This window comes from Astatotilapia calliptera, chromosome 10, assembly GCF_964374335.1.
Source record: "Astatotilapia calliptera chromosome 10, fAstCal68.1, whole genome shotgun sequence".
Taxonomy (NCBI): domain Eukaryota; kingdom Metazoa; phylum Chordata; class Actinopteri; order Cichliformes; family Cichlidae; genus Astatotilapia; species Astatotilapia calliptera.
The window spans coordinates 253028-275415 of record NC_137431.1 but is presented as its reverse complement, the minus strand read 5'-3'; the positions used below and the strand labels follow the sequence as shown (position 1 = coordinate 275415).

The 22388-nt window shown below is 43.1% G+C and overlaps 1 protein-coding gene across 11 annotated transcripts in view; it reads right to left on the bottom strand.

Annotated features, from left to right (window-relative positions):
- The window catches only part of LOC113009881 (uncharacterized), a 29069-nt gene extending 10384 nt beyond the window's left edge, over positions 1-18685 (bottom strand). For 3 of the 11 annotated variants that reach the window (XR_013911834.1, XR_013911833.1, XR_013911836.1), the window contains exons 1-3: positions 13451-15724; positions 1076-7310; positions 210-337 (exon numbers count right to left, since the gene is read on the bottom strand). Coding sequence is in view for 2 of the 11 variants with exons in the window: in XM_080307399.1 (XP_080163525.1) it covers positions 210-337; positions 1076-1098 (151 nt within the window). In the remaining 9 variants the exon portion in view is untranslated. The other 8 variants (XR_013911839.1, XR_013911838.1, XR_013911840.1 and 5 more) reach the window with 7 other exon arrangements.
- Between the last annotated feature and the right edge of the window lie 3703 nt (positions 18686-22388).

Sequence of the window (22388 nt, the reverse complement as noted above, 5' to 3'; positions counted from 1 at the left end):
CACTCAGTAACAGCAGCTTTTTAATATTATTGGCTATATTTTAGAGTCACATTTATATGAAATGTCAAACAATCACAGAGTGACACTGAACTAAACAATCAATGCCATGTGAGTTGTTCTTGTTTGTTCTTTATCTCGGATTTATTGTAAGCAGCGGGAGTAAAAGCTAAAGAAAAATAGTAAAGATATGAATGAATCTCTGCTCTTACAGCTTTTATTGTGCCATAATGTCTGCTTTGAAACTGTCCTCTTGCTCGTCTCTTGGATGCTCACCTCTTCTTCACCTGTTCCTTTGACCAAACTGCTGCACTCTCGTTCTCTGCTCTCGCCTCCTCTTCTGGTTATAATTAGAATGCAGTCAGCATGTGCCAAACAAACTCCCCCCAAATCTATCATGTTTGATATGATGATGACGTTTTTAACATCTTATTTATGCACTTGTTGGGTGGGAAAGAGTAAACAAAGATGGGGCATAGAAGCAGAACTGAGTCCTACGTGTGGAGGGACAGTAACTGTGTGTGTATATGTAAGCATTTAAACACTGCAGAGAGTCAAATTAACAGTAACACTATTTTGTCTAAGTCCGCCATTGTAGAAATTCATTTCACCGAATCAATAACATGGCGCACAATGTGACAATAAACGTATAAAACACAAATTCTTACCTAGCAGGAGAATAAATAATCAGTATTTTAAGGCTACTGCATGTATAGATGTCACTGCTGGCTCACATAAGCTAGCTCTGAGACCCGCCAGAGTTTACGCCACAGTTGACTGTCGCGAAAGAGTCGTAAATCACCGGCATTGTAAAACTTAAAATGATTCCAGGGCATGTTATAAAACACCCAATAGATGTACTGGATATTAAACGGTATCAAACAACTAAATGAACACAGGGTTACAATTACATGCTCACGTCGTCACATCGAGAGTTTATTCATTAATCATCAGAGTTCAACAATGTTACATCCAGTTGAAAACAGCTTCACTAACGCCAGCAAAACAGGCTAACAGTATATAAGAGCACAGAAACAGCCGTGCTTATCGACAGCTCGACATATCCTCAACAACTCACCTCAGTATGTGTAACCCGTTCATGTGTTACGCCTGTTGTTCTTGCGTTGTGTTCTGGCGTGAAAGTAAGAGGCAGGAGACAGTACTGGGTCTTTGGCTCTTTACTGCACATCTGCAACACAGAAATATGTGTCTGATCTGTGTGTGTCACGCGACTGCCAGTACACCTCTCCTCCGGCCATGCTGAAAGGAGCTGTGTCTGCAGCTTCATTAACACTACAATAATATAATGAATCAAATACAACAAATTGTTTTAAAACATTAACTTAAGCTCTCAAAAACAAAAAGCACAAAATAAATAATATGTCACTGAAAAAACATCAAAAACAACTTATAAGAACAATAAACAAAATAATTCAAAAACAAATAAACAGTCAGATAAATACAATTCAATAACCAGGACCCAATATTCTGGTACTTATAGTTCAAACATTATACTTCAGTACAATTATATTAATAACCGCCATCTAACAGGCAGTACAACACTGTACTTATAAAAACAATGAATGAAAGACAGCATCTCCAAAACATAAGAACATCTCCATACCTGCAACACAGAAATATGTGTCTGATCTGTGTGTGTCACGCGACTGCCAGTACACCTCTCCTGACGAAGGAAAAAAGAGTGCATGCTGTTAAAAAAAGACTGCCGCGAGTAGCCGCTAGCAATCAGGCTAACTTAGCATGCTAGCATTTTAGCTGCGTTCTCGGCTAAAACTCATTATAAGTGTATATTAGTGAACTCCGCCCTCCACAAAACTTATCCCGAATGAGTCTCTTAATGACAAACAAAAACGCGGCGGTTTGGCTGTATTCACATTGCAGCTTGGGATCTGAACAAACTTTAATTAGCTGAGAGCAACGTGGCAGTGACTTACCTCCGGCCATGCTGAAAGGAGCTGTGACCGGGGCACACATGCACGCGCCTACGTTACCACGCAGCGCACACACACACACACATGAACGCACTATACACATATGCAGCATATTTATTTTACTTGGTTTTAGAGTTGGAGTATTTACATAGTGATCTGAAATATTTTGCTGCTGAGCAGCAGAGCTCCAAAGCGTCCCCCTGTAACCATGGTTACGCAGATGCGTTCCGACTGTCACGTCACAGAGGAGAACCTGTTTCAAATGTATACCTGGATCAACCTGGAATCAGTTTGAAAAGTTTTCTGCTGAGATCCGCAGCTCGACTTCCTGGCACCCCGGGATAAGATGAGTTGCTGTGTTTTTCACGGAGAAAAAATAATTAACATGGAATAACGTCAGTGTTAGATGAAAAAAAAAAGATGCAAGCAGAAGAGGACAGCAGATTGAGAAGAGATTTCTTCAAACGGTAAGGAGCTTCTAACAAGTGATATCTGATAAGCTTAAAACTTAAATCTTAAATCTAATGTCCAGATTCATGCTAAACTTTTCTGATTACTCCGTGTATCTGCACCGTTAGACTTTTCATCGCCACTTTACGGTAACATACTGGCGTCACTGCTGCCAGCGTCATACCGTGACGCCGTGTTACGCTAGCTTACCTTTCTGCAGGATGATACCGTTTTTTGCTGGTGTGGTATAATACTCTTGGACAAATTATGGTAACGCACCGTAGCCTTTTTTACGGTATCTCACTGGCGACAGTTATGTCAGTGAGATACCGTTATGTCGTTATGTCGTAAATTACGTCAACAAAGTAACATCATACTGTGATTAAGAAATTGGTATACTACCGCTTATTCACGGTATGTCACTGTAAGCCCGCTGCAAGGTAATAAACTGCAATATATTAACCAGTAACTTACCGTTATCACGCATCATCAGTACCAAAAATATTCATCTCTGCTAGAGGATACCGTGTCCCAACAGGCGGTCATTTACTCTTTTAACAGGTCGTAATTTACCGTAATTTCAGTTAACAGTAACATACTGTAAGAGACTGGAGGGTTCCAAAAAAATTGGATGGATGGATAGACACACACACACACACACACAAAATATAATTCATGTGCTTTGCACCACTTTATTTCAATTCTGATTTTTCCCTGCTGAAATACACATTTCCAAAATCAAAAACTGAAAAGAACTGAAAACATATTTTCATTGAGGAAGCACTTGTTTTTACTAAACCATGTAATCCATTATTTTCTCAGATGGTTGTACAAACAATAACGATATTATGTCATATCCATATCATGGCAGACAACACATGCTCAAGTGTTGGGTTTCCTTACTTATATTTTGTAGGGTCTCAAACCTACAATGTGAAGTGCCTTGGCATTCATTTTGTTGGCACCATACAAATAAACTGAATTGTAATGGATATAATATCAAGCCCCACACGTCTGCCTTTATATACACTTTGTCCAAAATACTGGCTCACACGACCAAATCATTGCACAAAACAGGGTCCACAAGGACATGGATGAGCGTGTGTGGTGTGAAGGAACTTGACTGACCTGCACTGAACCCTGATCTTGCTTTGTGGACTGAGTTCATTGATTTGTAGGGTGAGCCAATACATGTGACAATTAAAGTGTAAGTAGCTGAAATAATTTTTAACAAACGGGTAAAAGAAGGTTAGCACTGGTGCTGCACAGCAAGAAGGTCCTGAGTTCAATTCCACCATCAGGCCGGGGTCTTTCTGTGTGGAGTTTGCATGTTCTCCCCGTGTTTGCGTGGGTTCTCTCCGGGTACTCCGGCTTCCTCCCACCGTCCAAAGACATGAAGCTTGTGGGGATAGGTTAATTGGATAATCCAAATTGCCACTAGGTGTGAATGTGCGAGTGAATGTGAGTGTGAATGGTTGTCTGTCCCTGTGTGTTGGCCCTGCGACAGACTGGCGACCTGTCCAGGGTGTACCCCGCCTTTCGCCCTATGACAGCTGGGATAGGCTCCAGCGCCCCCCGCGACCCTGAAAAAGGATAAGCGGAAGCGAATGGATGGATGGATGGATGGATGGATGGGTAAAAGAAGGAAAAAAAATCAAAACTGTTGCACTCAAAAAAACCTATTGGACAGAGACAGCGTCTTGCAAGATGGCGAGAGAGCTTGTCTTCATTGTTGCTCGTCTTGTGTAAATGTCCAGAAAGCATGGGCCATGGATCATCTGTGGAGACATGGGTAACAACACATTGGTCACTTAAATTATACAAGAAATTTACTAATTTCCCTAATTTGAAGTTCTCCACTCAAATTCAGTAAGCCACTGGAGGAAAGTTGTGACATGAGGGTTAATGTGAACAACCTTTCGCTTCACAGTGGTCCCAGTCTTCCTGCTTGTCCCAACCTTGGAGGTACATTTTGTTCCCTCTTCAGGGTTTATCCTTACAAAAAACCTTGCACCCGCTGACTCCTGGTATTCCAGGTTCAATACATAGAATGAACCAAAGAAGACTGACATTGCATCAGCACAGGTGTTCTCTTTGTCCAGCTCAACAATTACACGCCCCTCTGCACTCACCATCCAGCAGGTGGCGGTCATTGAACTTTGTCCTTAAATGTATAGGGGTAACATGTTGTCATTATGCAACATAAAATAATTTCAATACTTCACTTCTTCACACTGTCTAGATAGTCATAAAGCAAATACCTACGTACAGTTAATTATTAATGGCCTTATGTACATAAGTCCATTTTAACATATTATAATTGTACATAATTGGGAATTATTCTGCCCATTAAACACACCTAACAAAGAGTCAGCCCAGTTAAATTACCGGAGGTGAATCAACTGTATGGTTATTTTGGAGTTTATAGTTTGTGCTGCTGTTAAACTTTACAGTATTGACTTCAGTATTTCTGCTGTTGGTGTAGCTAGACTACTGTTGATCAGTAATATGTAATGTGAAATGTGATATTGTTACTTTGCTGGATTCACTGAGACACATGTCCAACAACCTTGGTTTATAAAGGAAATTACAGAAATTTGAGCTAACAAAACAGAGACTGGATACCTGTGTTAGGTTTGTAGCTTGAACCTATTCGCTGGAACGTTAAGACAATATAATTACACTGCAAGCAAGACGCAAGTAGGCAAACTTCTTCATGGTACTCGTGCACGGGAGAGATTGGACAGAGCGCCGTCCCTTCGCTTGACCCCAGTAGCTCTCGTCCGTCCTCCCATACACTATCCTTTTATTGAGGTTACATGAATATGCATAGGTTCATTAACATACGACGTCTACATACAAACAAAGAGTACCTTGTGTGTGTGTGTGTGTGTGTGTGTGTGTGTGTGTGTGTGTTGCTGATCAAAGGGTCAAACATCCTTGGTCAGGAAGAGGGTAGACTAGACCCCCCCCCGGTGAGGAAGTCCAGCAGTTCATCTAAACAGAAAAGCACTTAGACTAAAACAGACGTAGCTACGTTAATCCTACCATAAAACAATAAGAGAAGGTATGACCTCTCTCATGCTCCCAGGATGTAGGTGTGGAATGCACACCAAGCCTCTGTAGCCTGTTAAAGATCACACAACTTATCACTACACAATTGATTATACACCTCTAAGCCTCTATGGTTAAATATTTCTAAGCATAAATAACAATCAACAATACAAACTCTAACATTCCCCCGTTTTTGACCTTTATGCTAGAAAGTTCCCAGTTATGCATACCTCATGTCTGACAGTTTCAATGCAAACATTTTTTTACTCAGCATATGTCAAATCACCCTAAATTACTGTAAAAGTTACACAGTTTAATAAATGTATTAGCAGTTACCCCATTCATTGAGCTCATCTCATGGCAAACTGCATCTTACGAGCAACCAAAGAAATTGTTAATTTAATAGTGAAACTAAGAAGATAACATTTTCAAAAACATCTCAGCTTGGTGATGCTTCCTCCGGGTGTGCAAATCACATGTCTCTCTGCAGAGTGGTTTGAGTTCTGCAGGGCGTCATAATGTCTCTTCTAGTTGTTTCGTTGTTCATAGGACCAGAGTCCAAATGTATGTAGAATAAACATTCAAACATACCAGTTAGTTTTGTTGTTTGTCAACATGGGTCTCAGCTATTTCCAAAGCTGCAGACCTCTCAGCACTCTAGTTTTATGGCCTCCCATCACCTCACTTCAGGCCTTCATCCTGCGAGGGGGATATTTATGACTCCTTCATTGTCCACGCTCTGCAGAGAAACACCTCTGTGGAAAGGGTGCAGGGTTCAGTTGTCTTACTGCTGTTATGATCCCAGCAGCCTTCAGAGTGTCATCGTATGCACAGTATAGTGGCACAGCATTAGGTGATGTTCATAGGAAACTGCTGTCATCACCACCGTAGCTTCTGGTTCCTGTGCTTTTCACAGAATCATGATGTCATCCTCGAACTGCTTCTACGCTGTCGATGGAGCTTGGCACGCTCCCCTCATCCCACGAGTTTTCATGTTCCAACGCTGCTGAAGGTTTAAGGCAGAGCACGTCGTACACCTTAGTTGTCTTCCTCAGCGTCAATATTGAATCTTTCATTTTATTTAAAATCTCCTGGAAGCTCAGTAGCACAGCTCTCTGTGTGATGTCTGCTGTGCTGAAGATGATCTCTGATCCTCCTGAAGCCTCTCTCCTGGCCTCAGCTCCCATCTTGTGGACGATCCTCTCCTCTATTTTGCAGGCAGTTTCATGGTCCTTGCTGTGGCTCCAAGGTCTGATCTCATGATGGGCCCCAACCAGCTTGACCTTTGACCTCAACCACTGCCTGGCTGTCAGCTATGCCTGGAATGGTTCACGCTTCTCACTGGGCCTCTGAAGATTTCTCAGGAGATTACTGCTGCACCTGTATTTCCTTGCTAAGAAGAAAAACTTCTATTTGGAGAGCATGTCAACAATCATCAAACCACATTCTTTAGTTCAGTGAACTTCACTTATAGGCCATCAAAGCCTCATCTGAACATGGATGCACCACTTGCATAGGTTTAATACTTGTAAATAAACAGCTAATCACACAAATCACTGCAACAATAATAGTAAACATTGTTTAATGTTAATCCTTGCACTCCACCTCTTGACGCATGGACATTCCCATGCGTCAACTCACCAAACCTGGATCCCTGTCTTAAAGAAAAAGATTAGCTAGATCATGTCCCAGGCAACATCAGGGCACCTCCTCCGGAGTAGCTCCGTAACCCTGCAATAAAAGATGTTAGCGTGTGTTGCATATTAAGTTTGCTTAACACCTGGCTCTCCCAGGAGCCTGCATACACACCATCACGGCCTGGAAAGCAAAATCTGGAAGTGAAATCAAACTTCATACCTGTTGTTACGCCCCTAGTCTAGGCGGGTAGGGACGCACATAAGGTTGGAGGAGAGAGAGACCAAATCCCCGCCCTGGTTCCCAAGCCAAACATCCAAACCAGTTGTAAGTAAAAAAAGTGATTTTATTTAAGGACAAGAAGCATAGCTCCGGGGTGAGCCCAGGCCAAAATAATAAACAAAACCAACTAAGTCCCACCAGAAAAGACTAACTAAACCCTAAGAAAGAAAAAAGAACAAACAAATGACAGAGCTATCCCTCGCTCCCTGACCAAGAAAACAGGAGAAAACGATTCCAAAAGAAAAGGCAGCTCACCCCTTCCGCTTCAGCCCACGAGTGCCTAAGCTTACAATTCACACTCCCACAAATACACAAGATAAACGCAGGCTGGGAAAACCAGGGTCAGGACTGCGACGGCTGTCAGGCTACTCGCTCGTTCCACACTCTCTCTCTCTCTCTCTGGAGCTGTCAGAGCGGCTTTTTGAATGTGGTCACCTGTTCCATGGTCCAATCAGCTCACTACTCTTCATTAGGGGAGGTACCTGTAGAGAGTCTTAAGCACAGTAAAGAGACACAGAACAAACAGCCCACACAGTGTTCTTATGGCCACAGCCGTAACACCCCCCTTCCCAAAATCAAAGACATCTCCTTTGTAGATGTTTTGGACAGTCATGTTTAAGGGAAAACACGTGATAGGGCATCCGCTAACACATTCTCTGTGCCCTTTTTATGACGGATTTCCAAATTGAAGTCCTGCACCAGGAGGGACCACCTCATCAGCCTTTGGTTCGAGTTCCGCATCCGCATTAGGAATACCAAGGGATTGTGGTCGGTATAAACAATCACAGGCGAGGGACTGCCACCGACATACACCTCGAAATGCTGCAATGCAAACAGCAGAGAGAGGGCCTCTTTCTCAATCGTGCTGTACCCTCGCTGATGGACATTGAATTTCTTTGAGAAATAGCCGATTGGGTGATCCACACCATGATGGTCTTCCTGCAGCAATACGGCACCTGCCCCGTTTGCACTGGCGTCCACTTCCAACTTAAAAGGGCGTGCAAAATCAGGGGCGGCCAGCACTGGCGCACTGCACAGGAGAGTCTTAACAGCCCGGAACGCACTCTGACACGCAGAGGTCCACACAAAAGGTCTCAACACACTAGTGAGGCTAGTGAGAGGTGCGACCACGTCCGCGAAGTTTTGACAGAAACTCCGGTAGTAGCCCACCATGCCGAGGAAACGGCGAAGCTCACGCCTAGTCTGAGGGGCAGGAAAATCCAGTATGGCCTGGATTTTGGCCGAGATAGGGCGCACTTGCCCCTGACCCACCTGCTTTCCTAAGTACGTTACCATGGCTTTACCAAAATCACACTTGGCGAGGTTGAGGGTGAGGGATGCCCTTTCCAAGCGATGGAACACATCAGTGAGTGTCTCCATATGCTCTGACCAGGTGTCTGAATAGACGACAATGTCATCCAAATACACTTCACACTTGCAGACGCCGCCCAGCACGATATTCATGAGCCGTTGAAATGTGGCGGGAGCGTTGCGCAACCCGAAAGGCATGACAGTGTACTGGAGAAAATGGTCAGGAGTAACAAAAGCAGAGATTTCAGCCGCACGTGATGTTAGGGGAACTTGCCAATAGCCCTTTAACAAGTCCAGCTTGGTAACGAAGGTCGCAGAACCGACCCTATCAACACAATCCTCCATTCTGGGCAGAGGATAGGAGTCAGGCTTGGTCACACTGTTCACCTTCCGAAAATCTGTACAAAACCGTGGGGTCTTATCCGCTTTAGGCACTAGGAGACATGGGGAACTCCACGCACTAGAGCTAGGGACAGCAAGACAATTCTCCAACAGATAAGAGACTTCTGTCTGGAAAAGAGCACGCTTAGCGGGATTCACCCGGTAGGCATGCTGTTTGATTGGAGGATGGTCCCCCACATCGATATCATGCTCCAACACGGTGGTACAGGATGGAGTGTCCGAGAAAAGATTAGGATGATTTTCAATCAACCGACACACGTCATTTCGGACATCATCGTCTACCCCAGTTAAATGTGACCTTAAATCACGTAGGATTTCAGAATTCCTAAGTCGTGCGCAGCCCACAGCACAACCGAAAACCAAATCGTCACCTACTGGGTCATACCGAGTTTCGGAAACCGGCACCCCCACAGTCGCAACTGTTGACACACCACCAGCAAAGTAGGGCTTCATCATATTAATATGACACACACGGCACTTTTTCCTTCGCTCTGGGGTGTCGATGACATAATCCGTGTCACTCAATTTCGCCTGCACTGTATACGGACCACTGAACTTGGCCTGGAGGGAAGATCCAGGGACTGGTAAAAGTGTTAAAACTTTATCACCAACCTCAAATTTTCGCTGCACAGCCTTCACATCAAACTTCCTCTTCATCCTACCTTGTGTTGCACTGAGAGCATCCCGTGCAATTGCGCACGCTTTATGCAAACGCTCTCTGAAAGAGCTCACATAGTCTAACACATTTTCCTTAGGGGCAACAGTGTCGGACAGGAAGTTCTCCTTAAGCAATCGCAAGGGGCCACGCACTGTGTGACCGAACACCAGCTCAGCAGGGCTAAATCCTAACGACTCCTGCACACTTTCTCTCACTGCTAAAAGAAGCAGCGGCAACCCCTCATCCCACTCCTTTTGAGACTCAAGGCAAAATTTCCGCATCATCGATTTCAATGTCTGATGAAACCGCTCGAGCGCACCTTGCGACTCCGGATGATAGGCACTAGATTTCCGATGTTTAATGCCAAGTGACTGCAAAACCTGAGCAAAAATCCTAGACATGAAATTAGAGCCTTGGTCAGTTTGAACAGCTTTTGGTAAACCAAAGATAGAGAAAAAGTTCACCAATGCCTTAACAACTGGTTTAACCTTAAGGGTGCGCAACGGAATTGCCTCGGGAAAACGGGTAGCAACACACATCAGAGTCAAGAGGTACTGGTGACCCGATTTTGTTTTAGGGAGCGGACCAACGCAGTCGATGAGGATGTGTTCAAAAGGTTCCCCTAAAACTGGAATAGGGTGTAATGGAGCGGGTGGAATGACTTGGTTAGGCTTACCACTAATCTGACAGGTGTGACAAGAACGACAATACTGAGCGACGTCATTCTTCAATCCTGGCCAAAAGAAATGACGCAGAATGCGGTGATAGGTTTTCCTAATACCTAAATGTCCAGAAAAACTGTCATGGGCAAGACCAAGAACTTTGGGTCGGTACTGTTGAGGCACCAGAACCTGTTTAAACACATTCCAACCCAAATCACCAGCTGTAGGCGGATACCAAGTACGCATCAACACGTCATCCTCGACACTATAAACACGAGGGTACTGGTCGCTAGAGTTGGCCGCGGAAAAACAACTCACAAGAGTTGGGTCACTCTGCTGTGCCGAAACCAACTCCTTTTTGTTGATTTCCAAAGACAGTTGAGGTGTCACTGATGGGCTAATAGGCAGCATCGCCTCAGAGTCGCCCGTCAGTGGAACACGGGTTTCAGATTCAGACTCCGGACCACCACCAGCACAGAGAAAAGAATCAGATAAATCCACGTCACCGTACTTGCGCCTATGCGCACGAGTTACCGCGCAAGCAGGAAAAACAGAGGAGGAATGCTCCTCAGCGACAGGGTTAGGTAATGAAATATCAGGCACCGGTATCTCAACCACTCTCGGGGTAGAAAACACTTTTCCGTTAGCCAAATCATTCCCCAGAATCATCGCAACTCCGGGCACTGGCAACTGGTCGCGCACGCCAACCGGTACCGAACCCGAAACGAGCGGCGATTGAAGAAACACATTGTGCAGTGGCACACGCAGTACATCCATTTTTACACCCCAGACAAGAGCATCCGAACCACAAAAAGAGTCATCAGAAAAAGGTAGAATACCCTTCAAAATAAGAGTCTGCGCGGCCCCAGTGTCACGCAGAATCATGATCGGCACCCGATCCTCCTCTTTTTCATTCAACGAAACAAACCCCTCCGACACAAAAGGGCGGTAGCTCTCATCAAAGCCTTCACTTCCCACTCCATTGCTAGGTGAAGTGGAAGCTGACATAGAACGAACGAAACCCACACTTTTCGGCTTCCTCACCGTGTTGGCCTGCTCCCTGCGCTGTAGTGATGGGCAAGCAGCAACGAGGTGCCCGATTTCATGACAATAAAAACATTTGCGATCTGACATAGGAATAGCAGCAGAACGTGTCTGGCGCTTAGGGGAAACCCTATAACTTCTGACAGGACGAGGTGAGGAAGTGTACTCACGGCGCTCTGTCGAAAGTGCAGCACGATGAGTTAACACAAACTCGTCGGCAAGGACCGCGGCTTTAGACAGTAACCCCACCTTCTGCTCATTAAGATACACGACAATGTTTTCAGGGAGACATGTCTTGAACTCTTCCAGCAGGATCAACTCCTTTAGCTGAGTAAAGTCCTCCGCGTGACTGGCAGCCACCCACTTGTCAAATAAGACAGTTTTCTCACGTGCAAATTCCACAAACGTTTGACTATCAAACTTGCGACAGGCACGAAACTTCTGTCGATACGCCTCTGGGACAAGTTCATAAGCCCGCAAAATAGTGGATTTGACAACCTCATAATCCAAGCTGTCCGCAATAGAAAGACTCGCACAGACCTCCTGCGCTCTTCCCATTAATTTGCATTGCAGCAACAGACTCCAGACATCCTTTGGCCATTTTAAAGTGGTTGCGATGCGCTCAAAAGCAGTGAAATATGAGTCAACCTCTCCTTCCCTAAAAGGAGGTACCAAAACAACCTGTTTGCTAGCGTTAAACTGGTCTATGGTGGGAGTGTCGGGGAGTGTACTTACAGGAACGGGAGCAGCGTCACTCGCTCGAGAACGATCAAGCTCCATAGCTCGAATGCGGAGATGCATGAGCTCGACTTCCTTAGCCTTAGCCGCCAACTCCACCTCCTTCAAGCGAAGGGCAAGCCTGAGATCCTCCGTCACCAAACCCGCCCCAACCTGGCCAGCCGGGTCAAATACAGGAGACTGAATGGCGACAGGAGCTTCCGCCCCCGACGGCATCCGCCCCTTGGAAGGCTTCGGGACGGCCCCAGCAGCTTCCGCCCCCACTGCCGTCTCCAAACTCCCAGACCCACTCGGCGAGGTTTTCTGCCCCCCAAACACTCCCCTGTCCACCAGTCTCTCCACCAAACAGTGTTTAATTTCCGCCTTCTTAGCATTCAACGGAACATCCACCCTGAATAAGTTAGCCACTACCAACAAATCTGCTTTTGGGCACCGCTCCAACTTTTCAATGGAGGGACGTTGCGCAAAATCATCCATGTCAAACGACATCACGAGCAAAGCGAAAAAGGAAAACACAACACCGCAGACACCCAACCGCATCCGCGCACTCCAGAGCCGCAAAACTCGCGCACGACGTTTCCCCCCCACCACAAACGCAAAAAGGAAACGAACCAATCACACGAACGAAAAGGGACGAGCCCCCATTTATGTTACGCCCCTAGTCTAGGCGGGTAGGGACGCACATAAGGTTGGAGGAGAGAGAGACCAAATCCCCGCCCTGGTTCCCAAGCCAAACATCCAAACCAGTTGTAAGTAAAAAAAGTGATTTTATTTAAGGACAAGAAGCATAGCTCCGGGGTGAGCCCAGGCCAAAATAATAAACAAAACCAACTAAGTCCCACCAGAAAAGACTAACTAAACCCTAAGAAAGAAAAAAGAACAAACAAATGACAGAGCTATCCCTCGCTCCCTGACCAAGAAAACAGGAGAAAACGATTCCAAAAGAAAAGGCAGCTCACCCCTTCCGCTTCAGCCCACGAGTGCCTAAGCTTACAATTCACACTCCCACAAATACACAAGATAAACGCAGGCTGGGAAAACCAGGGTCAGGACTGCGACGGCTGTCAGGCTACTCGCTCGTTCCACACTCTCTCTCTCTCTCTCTGGAGCTGTCAGAGCGGCTTTTTGAATGTGGTCACCTGTTCCATGGTCCAATCAGCTCACTACTCTTCATTAGGGGAGGTACCTGTAGAGAGTCTTAAGCACAGTAAAGAGACACAGAACAAACAGCCCACACAGTGTTCTTATGGCCACAGCCGTAACACCTGTAAACAATTGTATCATAAGAGTAATAAGCATTCAACATCAGCAAGACAAGTGTCATGTGCAGGTTTTCTCAAATCAGTAACTACAACTATTACCCTAATTCACCTCGGACATGGATTATCCCATGTACTCTGTTAACATTAATGTAATCAGTGACTTCTCTTAAGCAAAGTCACTCCACTCATATATTATTATTATGGGTTCAAAAGTGGCCAGCAAATGAGCCCATAATAAACTATTCCATAATTACCGTAATCTCTTATTTGTTTTACTCATGTCACTTGTCCGCTTCAGCTGAATCTTCTAAATGCAGTCTCAGAAAAACAAACATTAGCAATATACATTGACTATCCTGGTGGGCAGGCGTCGGCCATCCACATTCCAGAGGTGCCATAAAACACCATAAAGTTAACACTCGCTGTGGAAAAAGTAACACTGGTCTCATCACAGTATGTCTCAAACTATATTAATTTCTCCATCAACATATAGCCTGTAACTACAGTTTTCTTCACACATAAACCCAGAAATCTTGTAGTAGAGAAACATTAGCCAGTATTCCTATAAATCACATGATCAAACACATGAAGAACCGTAATGCTGTAAAAACGAAAATGCAAATGTTAGCGCTTGCGCCGGCGTATTGCATACTTTGTCACAGCTATCTCTGTGAGCACACAAGCTAATGAATGACACACACATAGTAAATTCACAGACACAGAAAATGGCATTTAAAATGTTAAATCATCACGCAACCTCGAGTGTTGCTGTCATCTTTCTGCTTCTGTAAAGGGAAGCACACACAGACTCATCTGCACCCCTGCCAGGCGGGGGTCAACTTCACACAGTCGTGTTACATCAGTAAAGTCTTGTCAGCTTTTACCAGTCAGTCAGTTTGTTTTCCTTTCACTCACTCATTCATGCATTCATTCTTTCTTTCTTTGCTGATAGTGGAACCTATCGTCGCATTTAGTTTCCACTCTCAGCAAAATGACGTCATTTCAAAAAGAAAAAGAAGAACTTTAGTTTGGATTACATCGCTGAATCCTTTTGGACTGGGACTGTCATTTAATAATTGTCCCAAATAAGTGGCTTTCTCCAGAGTCCATTTAAATGTGGAGAACTCACTTGGCACAATTTTCTCGACGACGTGTAGCGCTTTTAATTCCCGACGTGCAGATCTGCTTAAAGAACAGAGATTATCAAACAAAACTTTCAGTGCACTGTGAAAGTATCAAAATAAAAAGGCCTTGTTAAGTCATGACACAAACTCCTCATCAACTTCACAACAGGAGAAGAATCATCAGCTAGATTCACTCCAAACCAACCATCAGCTGCACCACTCACAACATAAGCCTAATGTCTTCTTTAACTTATGAGTTTAATCACCAGGTCTGTGTTCTTCACTCATTTAGGCCACAGATCTATTTTATTCAATTTTCCTTTTCCATTCATCATAAAACATGTGACATGCTGTCATGCACTTCACAAAAGAAGTTTGTTCTGACGTATTCAGAGTTGTGTATCTAAATACAGGATTCACTCGCACATCAAAACAGGAAACTCAGTGTTTTAGAGTCTCCACTCAACACACAACAACTCCAACACATCTCATTCACTCATACTAGAATTCAGTCACCTTTCATTAATCTAAAACCGATCAACTAATTTGCATATCAGCTATTAACCCACTAAGTTGACAGGACGACAGAAAAGCATGTTCAAAATAGTATCACAAAAGACAATTTCCCTCATACAGTAAATCACTTGTGCTGCATTAATCAAGCAGGAAGCTTCTCCCAATTTACTATATTAACAACTAAATTTATTGTCTGATCACTGGTTGGTCAAACCAGGATCTTTTTTCCCACAAAAGTTAAACTGTTGTCCTGCAACCTGGAGAGTCAATTTTTTGCATTGGATAAATTCAGTATTTAATAACAAGTGTCTGCTAAATTGACACTATTTTAACACTGATGAAAGATAACAAGCTAATTTTCATTGCATGGGTGTTTGTGCCTTTCCTACACATTTCTCTGCTATTATTTAATCATTTCTTAACTAATGTGCTATGAGTCCTCATGAGTCATTTTGTGTTTGGAATTGTTAGTAGGGTTAATGCATGTTCTGCTTGTGTGTGTGTGATTTTGTATATGTTTCTATTTTCGCAATGTTTCAGACTCCGTCTCAATTTTCCAACTTAAGCAGTCAGTTTTCTTTTCCCCAGGTTTGCTAACCCAAATTTTGATTTCCCACATTAAATAATTCCTATGTGTTCTCACCTAGTCTTCTCACTCTGTTGTCCTCTCACTCTTTTGTCCTCTCCCACTTCAACAGTCCAAACAGCCGGCAGTTCTCCTTCAGCTTTGTCCTGTGTTCCACTGTCTCTTCTTGCCATTTTACTCCACAGGTGGCAAATGTCAAACTCCAACTGTTCAGTTCTCCTCAAACGTTTTCTTCACATGCACAGTGAAGTCACAGCCTGTTGTAAACACAGTGCCATCCATCCGATCAGTCAGGATGATGGGTTTGCTCTTCTTCTCTGATACTGTTTGTCCACATTGCTGCTGCTTTGCTGGGACTCTTTGCTCAGGACTTGCTGCTGTCTCTTTATCATGTTATTGCTTTGGAGCTGCATTCCTTGTCTTCAGGGAGGGGTGAGAGCTTGCTTGCTTGTGAGGTTGAGAGACACATGGCACTGTAAATAAGTCAGCCAGAAACTTGGCCTGCATGTTTCCAATGATGTTAAACTATAACTTTCTTCCGACTGCTGCATGTGGAAAATTGATTCAGGTCTGCTTTTCACCTGAAAGTGACAAACTAAGACATTTCATTATTATCATCACTGCTTAATCAACACACATCTCTCTCTCTCTGTGTGTGTTTTTGTGAACAGTCTTTTCTTAAAAGCAGAAAATGAAATTGTAGTTGTTTTTGGCTGATCAACACAAAACCTTTTTCCTATGATTTTTCTTTTTCACTCTTTTTTTTTTTCTTTTTTTTCGTTACAATAGCTGGTGACCTGCAGAATCACCGCTCTCACTCACAATCAAAGGCAATTACTTTTACACAGCGCACAAAAACACTGTGACGTCAGACACATTCACACTCACTTTGTCATCTGCAAAAATAAATCACATGGCTGATGATATGTGCCATGGTGATCCGTAAATATGATCACCAGTTTATTTAACTATTTTTCAACCCAACAAACAAATAAACAAAAACATGATGCTGATGTTATGAACACTCTACACACAAGTCAAGATGCAGGAAAACTGCTCACGGAAACGCTGCACACTCCCTGTTTCCCCCTCTTTGAGTAGTTCCCAGACAGCTCTTGATCTGATAACGTGTAGCTTGCTCATCAGCTCAGAAAAAAAAACTGCAACGCAACATCACACAGTAGTTGCATGCTCTGCCCACAGCGGCAAAGTCTTACACTTTCATATTCAACACAGCTCCTCCATCATGTACTTTTAGATGTTTCATACAGGGTTGAGCATATTAGTTGTTTTCACAGGTGTGCTGTATATCTCAACAATGGTTCATAATAAGACGACAGTCTTTCACACAGGTCAAGTGCCTCTATGCACTTCATTAGTTTAAATATTTACCTATATCACTTCACCTCACATGTCATCGTACTGAATTTAAGCAACCACAAGTTTAATGTAGGTTACTTTTAACAACTATCCACCTCAATTACGTCTATGGTCTGGCACACAGGCTGAAGAGTTAACGTTTTGTGTCAGCAAGGGGTGGGGGGACAGCCACCCACCAGAGCATAGCTGCTGATGTGGGCTGGCCTTCTCCACACGCTCTTCAAGGCTGGTGTGTTTTCTGAAAACTTCTTAACATCTTAATCTCTTCCATTTATAAGCCTGCGATTAACCGCACGGCTCAGGTCCGCGTGAAACCCGCGTGACCGCGCTCGCGTGAACCCGCGCAGCTGTGGAGCCGTCGCTCTCTCTCTTTTTTACATAAATACTTTGTGCTGCCAGGAGCAAAGTCCAGCACAAACGTCTGTCTCCCTCCGACTCACTCTTGGTTGCATAGAAACCCATGATAACAACAACAGTCGGTGTCACAGACCACATGTTCTGCTCCGCACACACCCACACAACAACAACAACGACGACGACAACAAAAACAACACAAAATAGGCCTACTGTCCAGCACAATCTGGACCCCGCGGAACTTCTCAACACCCCACTGAGCGGTGGAGAACTCACTACAGTACCCCACACAGCGGTCTGTATTTCGCCCCACTAAGACGGCGAACCAAAAAAAGTTCGAACTGCGCAACTCTGCGACTTAATGCTTCTGTACAAAAAACCCCACTGAGCGGCTTTGTACATCGCCCCACTTAGACGGCGAATTTTAGCCCCACTGAGCGGCCACGGACAACGCCCCACTGAGCGGCGAAGACGTAATTTTAGCCCCACTAAGCGGCCACGGACAACGCCCCACTGAGCGGCGAAGACGTACAGTTATAGAGTTGGACTCTAAACTTACTCGGTGTTGCTTAGCGTGTAATATCAGCCTCGAATCCCGCCAATCGCCATTCATCGAGGAGAAAAGACATACAGCGAATCCACAGGAACTTCCTGGCTGACGTCAGTCTTTCAGCGTGCCTCTCCTTCCCTCGGTGAATGCGATTCCAGGGCTCCGGCATCGAAGGACCAATTAATGTTAGGTTTGTAGCTTGAACCTATTCGCTGGAACGTTAAGACAATATAATTACACTGCAAGCAAGACGCAAGTAGGCAAACTTCTTCATGGTACTCGTGCACGGGAGAGATTGGACAGAGCGCCGTCCCTTCGCTTGACCCCAGTAGCTCTCGTCCGTCCTCCCATACACTATCCTTTTATTGAGGTTACATGAATATGCATAGGTTCATTAACATACGACGTCTACATACAAACAAAGAGTACCTTGTGTGTGTGTGTGTGTGTGTGTGTGTGTGTGTGTGTGTGTGTGTGTGTGTGTGTGTGTTGCTGATCAAAGGGTCAAACATCCTTGGTCAGGAAGAGGGTAGACTAGACCCCCCCCCGGTGAGGAAGTCCAGCAGTTCATCTAAACAGAAAAGCACTTAGACTAAAACAGACGTAGCTACGTTAATCCTACCATAAAACAATAAGAGAAGGTATGACCTCTCTCATGCTCCCAGGATGTAGGTGTGGAATGCACACCAAGCCTCTGTAGCCTGTTAAAGATCACACAACTTATCACTACACAATTGATTATACACCTCTAAGCATCTATGGTTAAATATTTCTAAGCATAAATAACAATCAACAATACAAACTCTAACAACCTGTGTCCACAAAAAGCTCCTGTGCCAAACAGAAATTTTAATATGGTCTAATCAGCTCTATGTCATAAATGACTTCTTACCAAGCATAATCAGCCTTGGGGTGCTTGGCAGGCTTTTAACATGCAAACTGAACAATATAAATTTGCGTGCACTGAAGCCACAAAATTTAGAAATACACAGTTGCAAAAACTTCAGTGACCAATTACCTTTCCTGAATGACATATTCAATGCAAAAAATAAGAGTATTGTCAATAGGGACCAATTCCCAGTTTTTACATGATCAAAATTATTCACAAAAGGCTTCAATAAACAGAAAATGTGTGCCGACAAGAGAGCAGTGCACAAACATGAAAAGATATTTGAGCTCGACGCTTTAATGGGTTTAACATGACTTAGTCAGCACTCCGCACCGTACAGGTAGTACAAGCACACCTGAAAACACTGACCAGCTAACAGCTTTAAGCATTTGGGCGCAACCTCGGTAGTTCACCGATTCACCTGTTGCAAACGTCCAAGTTTCTATCAAGTCTCATAAATCCATCGGCAAATTACCTAACTAGTCTTTTGAGTCTCCACATTCAGAGATATTGACATTTTGTCTTTAAATGAAAATATCCTGGTAGCTTAAAAGTCAAAACAAACAGTACTAAGAACGCATTTCGGACTTCTCTCGAATAAGTGAAAAAAACACTTACCTTCAGACTGATTAGCTGGTTCCGATCCAACTTTAATGTGTCCCATGTCAGTCCGTTTTAGGGAAAAAGTGTTAAGTGGTTTCATTTAATTTTGAGATACTCCCGCATGGACGAGCAGCAATTTGGAGTCTAGCAGAGTTACCACGAATAGCATACGACCTTCAGATATAATCCAATCAACCTTGCATTTAACCCGATTGAACATCCAGTTACCTCTGACTACTTCTAAGTTGCACATGTTAACGGTCTCATCATCACTCTGTGCTGCAGCGAACTGTATCTGTGGCACAGAATAGTTGATGGCCATGTTGTTCTCCTGCTTTGCAGCTTTTTTTGAGTCTGAATTGCGGCTTAAACGTGCAAAACTAAGAGAAGCAGATCAATATTTTCTTCTTGTTGTTATTTAATGGTGGTTGGCAACCAGCGAAAGGAGCATTAACCACCTCGAGCAATATTTTCTATCCCCATTGTTGTTTTGAAAGTGAATACCCGACGTGTGCATCATACGTCACGTTGTACGTCAGGTGAAGGTGTGGTGTCGGCTATCGCACCTGTCGCATTACAAAGCTTTAAAAACGTAACAATCGCTTTAAAAACACAACCCAACGCGCTAAACTGTGATAATGTGTTACATTATCACGTATATCAGGACATCTCTTCTGAACCAAGACGAAGTGGTGCTACAAAGGAATTATTGCTTTAGGAGAGCATTTAATAGCAGTCTGGCCTGCAACAAAATGCACCGCTAAAAATACAGTTTCTGCTTGTCCCAGAATTTATTAATTTTGAGAGTGAAGTTGTAGGACTGATGCTGGTTAGTGGTGTAGGTTTCATGGATGTGACACCTTGTGTAAAATGACGACCAGAGCATATTATTAGGTCAGTTCACTCGTTAGGCAGAGGTGTCTTAAAAAGTACCACCTTATACAAAACAAATGAAGGTCCAGTATAAGAAAGAATAAGAAGAGAAAAAAGCAACATCCTGCTAAATGAAGTCATTTTTAAACATTACTCTAAATGTAGCCATTAGTTTTTGTTGCTGGCCATACAAAAATAAGTATACTTCAATTATATTTCCCAAGTATACCTTACCTAGTACGTATACTAATAATGCTTCTTGGGACTATATTGGCCCCCGTTTTAGTACATAACAGTATTCTTGAAATTAACTTTTAGATGTACTTTTTGTTCACCATAATTGTACTAGCATAATGTCATAATGTCTACAAGGGTATAATTAAAATATACTCGACTCTATCACAATACTAACCTTACAAGTATACTATTAATTAATAGTATTACTAATGTTTCACATTGTTTGACTAAACAAATGCATTTATTAATATATGAGGTTCCATTCAGTTCAAGGAATTAAATTTTAGTGTGGCTGCAACTTACTCCTTAAGTTAAAAATTATGCTGTATATTGTAGTTTATATGTTATACTGCTTTCACAGTGAATCACATTTTATAGTAATACACTCTGAATGAGGATTTAAGTAATTACTCTTAGATCTACAGTAGAAAACAACAGAAATCCGGATGGTGTAATAGTATAATCTCAGTAACATCACCAATTGTTACATTTGCTGTATTTTACAGCTGTTTCCATGAGTACAGTGAGTTACCGTAAAAATAGTGTAATCTCATGGAATTTTCCCACAATTACATGCAAATTACAGTACTAAACTGCTAACATCCTTTAGAGTTTTTTACTGTTGATTTTGCAGTACTAAGCTATGGAAATTACTGCAAAGGCTAACTGTAATCGGGTAATTTCATGGTGAGAAATGTCTTTGACAAAAAAATGCAGGATTAATTAATAGCTGTATATGACTGCTAGGTTAGGACGTGGTTAGGCAACAACTACTTAAGAGAGAGAGATTTTGCTCTATTAACTCATTCACTGCCATTGACGTGTATAGACGTCAATTGAAAGCATACGTTTGAAAATGGCTGGCAGTGAATGAGTTAATATTTATTGGAAATCTTTTTCTTCATAAGATTGTGGGCAAAGTCAATAAATTGTCTCCTGGCTTTCAGGTCCCCTTGAGCCAAATTTACAGTTTTTGCAATTAAGAAAAGAAAAAAAGATTTAAGGTGAAACAAATTTTTTCAATTCATGGAATGATGACATTATCACTCATTCCATATTGTTCCTAAAGTTTGCAGTCTTTTTTTTTAGTTAAAAGTTAAAGCAGAGCTTGTTTTTTTAGCTTCTTTGATAATGTAACTCTGCATGTGTGTACATGCCTGTGCACTGATGTGTGCATGTGGGGTGATTTGACATTACAGTCCCTTGAAAAAGCATTCATAGTCCTTGAACTTGTGCACATTTTGTCACCTTACAACCACAAACAAAAGATGTTTTTATTGACAGTTTCAATGGTAGATTAACACAAAGTAGCACATAATTGTGAAGTGGTATGAAAATAATACATGGTTGTCAAAATTCTAAGCAAATTAAATTTGGAAAAGTGTGTCATTCTTTTCTATTCACCCCCTGCTCTTCATAGAGCCACATTTTGCTCCAGTTACACCTGCAGGTCTTTTGGAGTACGTCTCTACCAGCTTTGCACATCTAGAGACTGAATTATTTGCCCATTCTTCACTGTAAAACAGCTCAAACTCAGACAGATTGGATGGAAAGCGTCTCTGAGTCTGTATGACTATGTTTACTGTTTTGTCTATTTCAAACAGATGCCTGTCCTCACCTCTGCAGTGCTGCCGTCTCCTCTAACCCGGCATGTTTCTAAGGTATGTTTTCTTTCTTTTGGATGTTGTTCTTGTGGTTTTTCTCCAGAGATGAGGTTTGCAGTGTCTGTGTCTTAACAGTAACACTATTTTGTCTAAGTCCGCCATTGTAGAAATTCATTTCACCGAAACAATAACATGGCGCACAATGTGACAATAAACGACTAAATG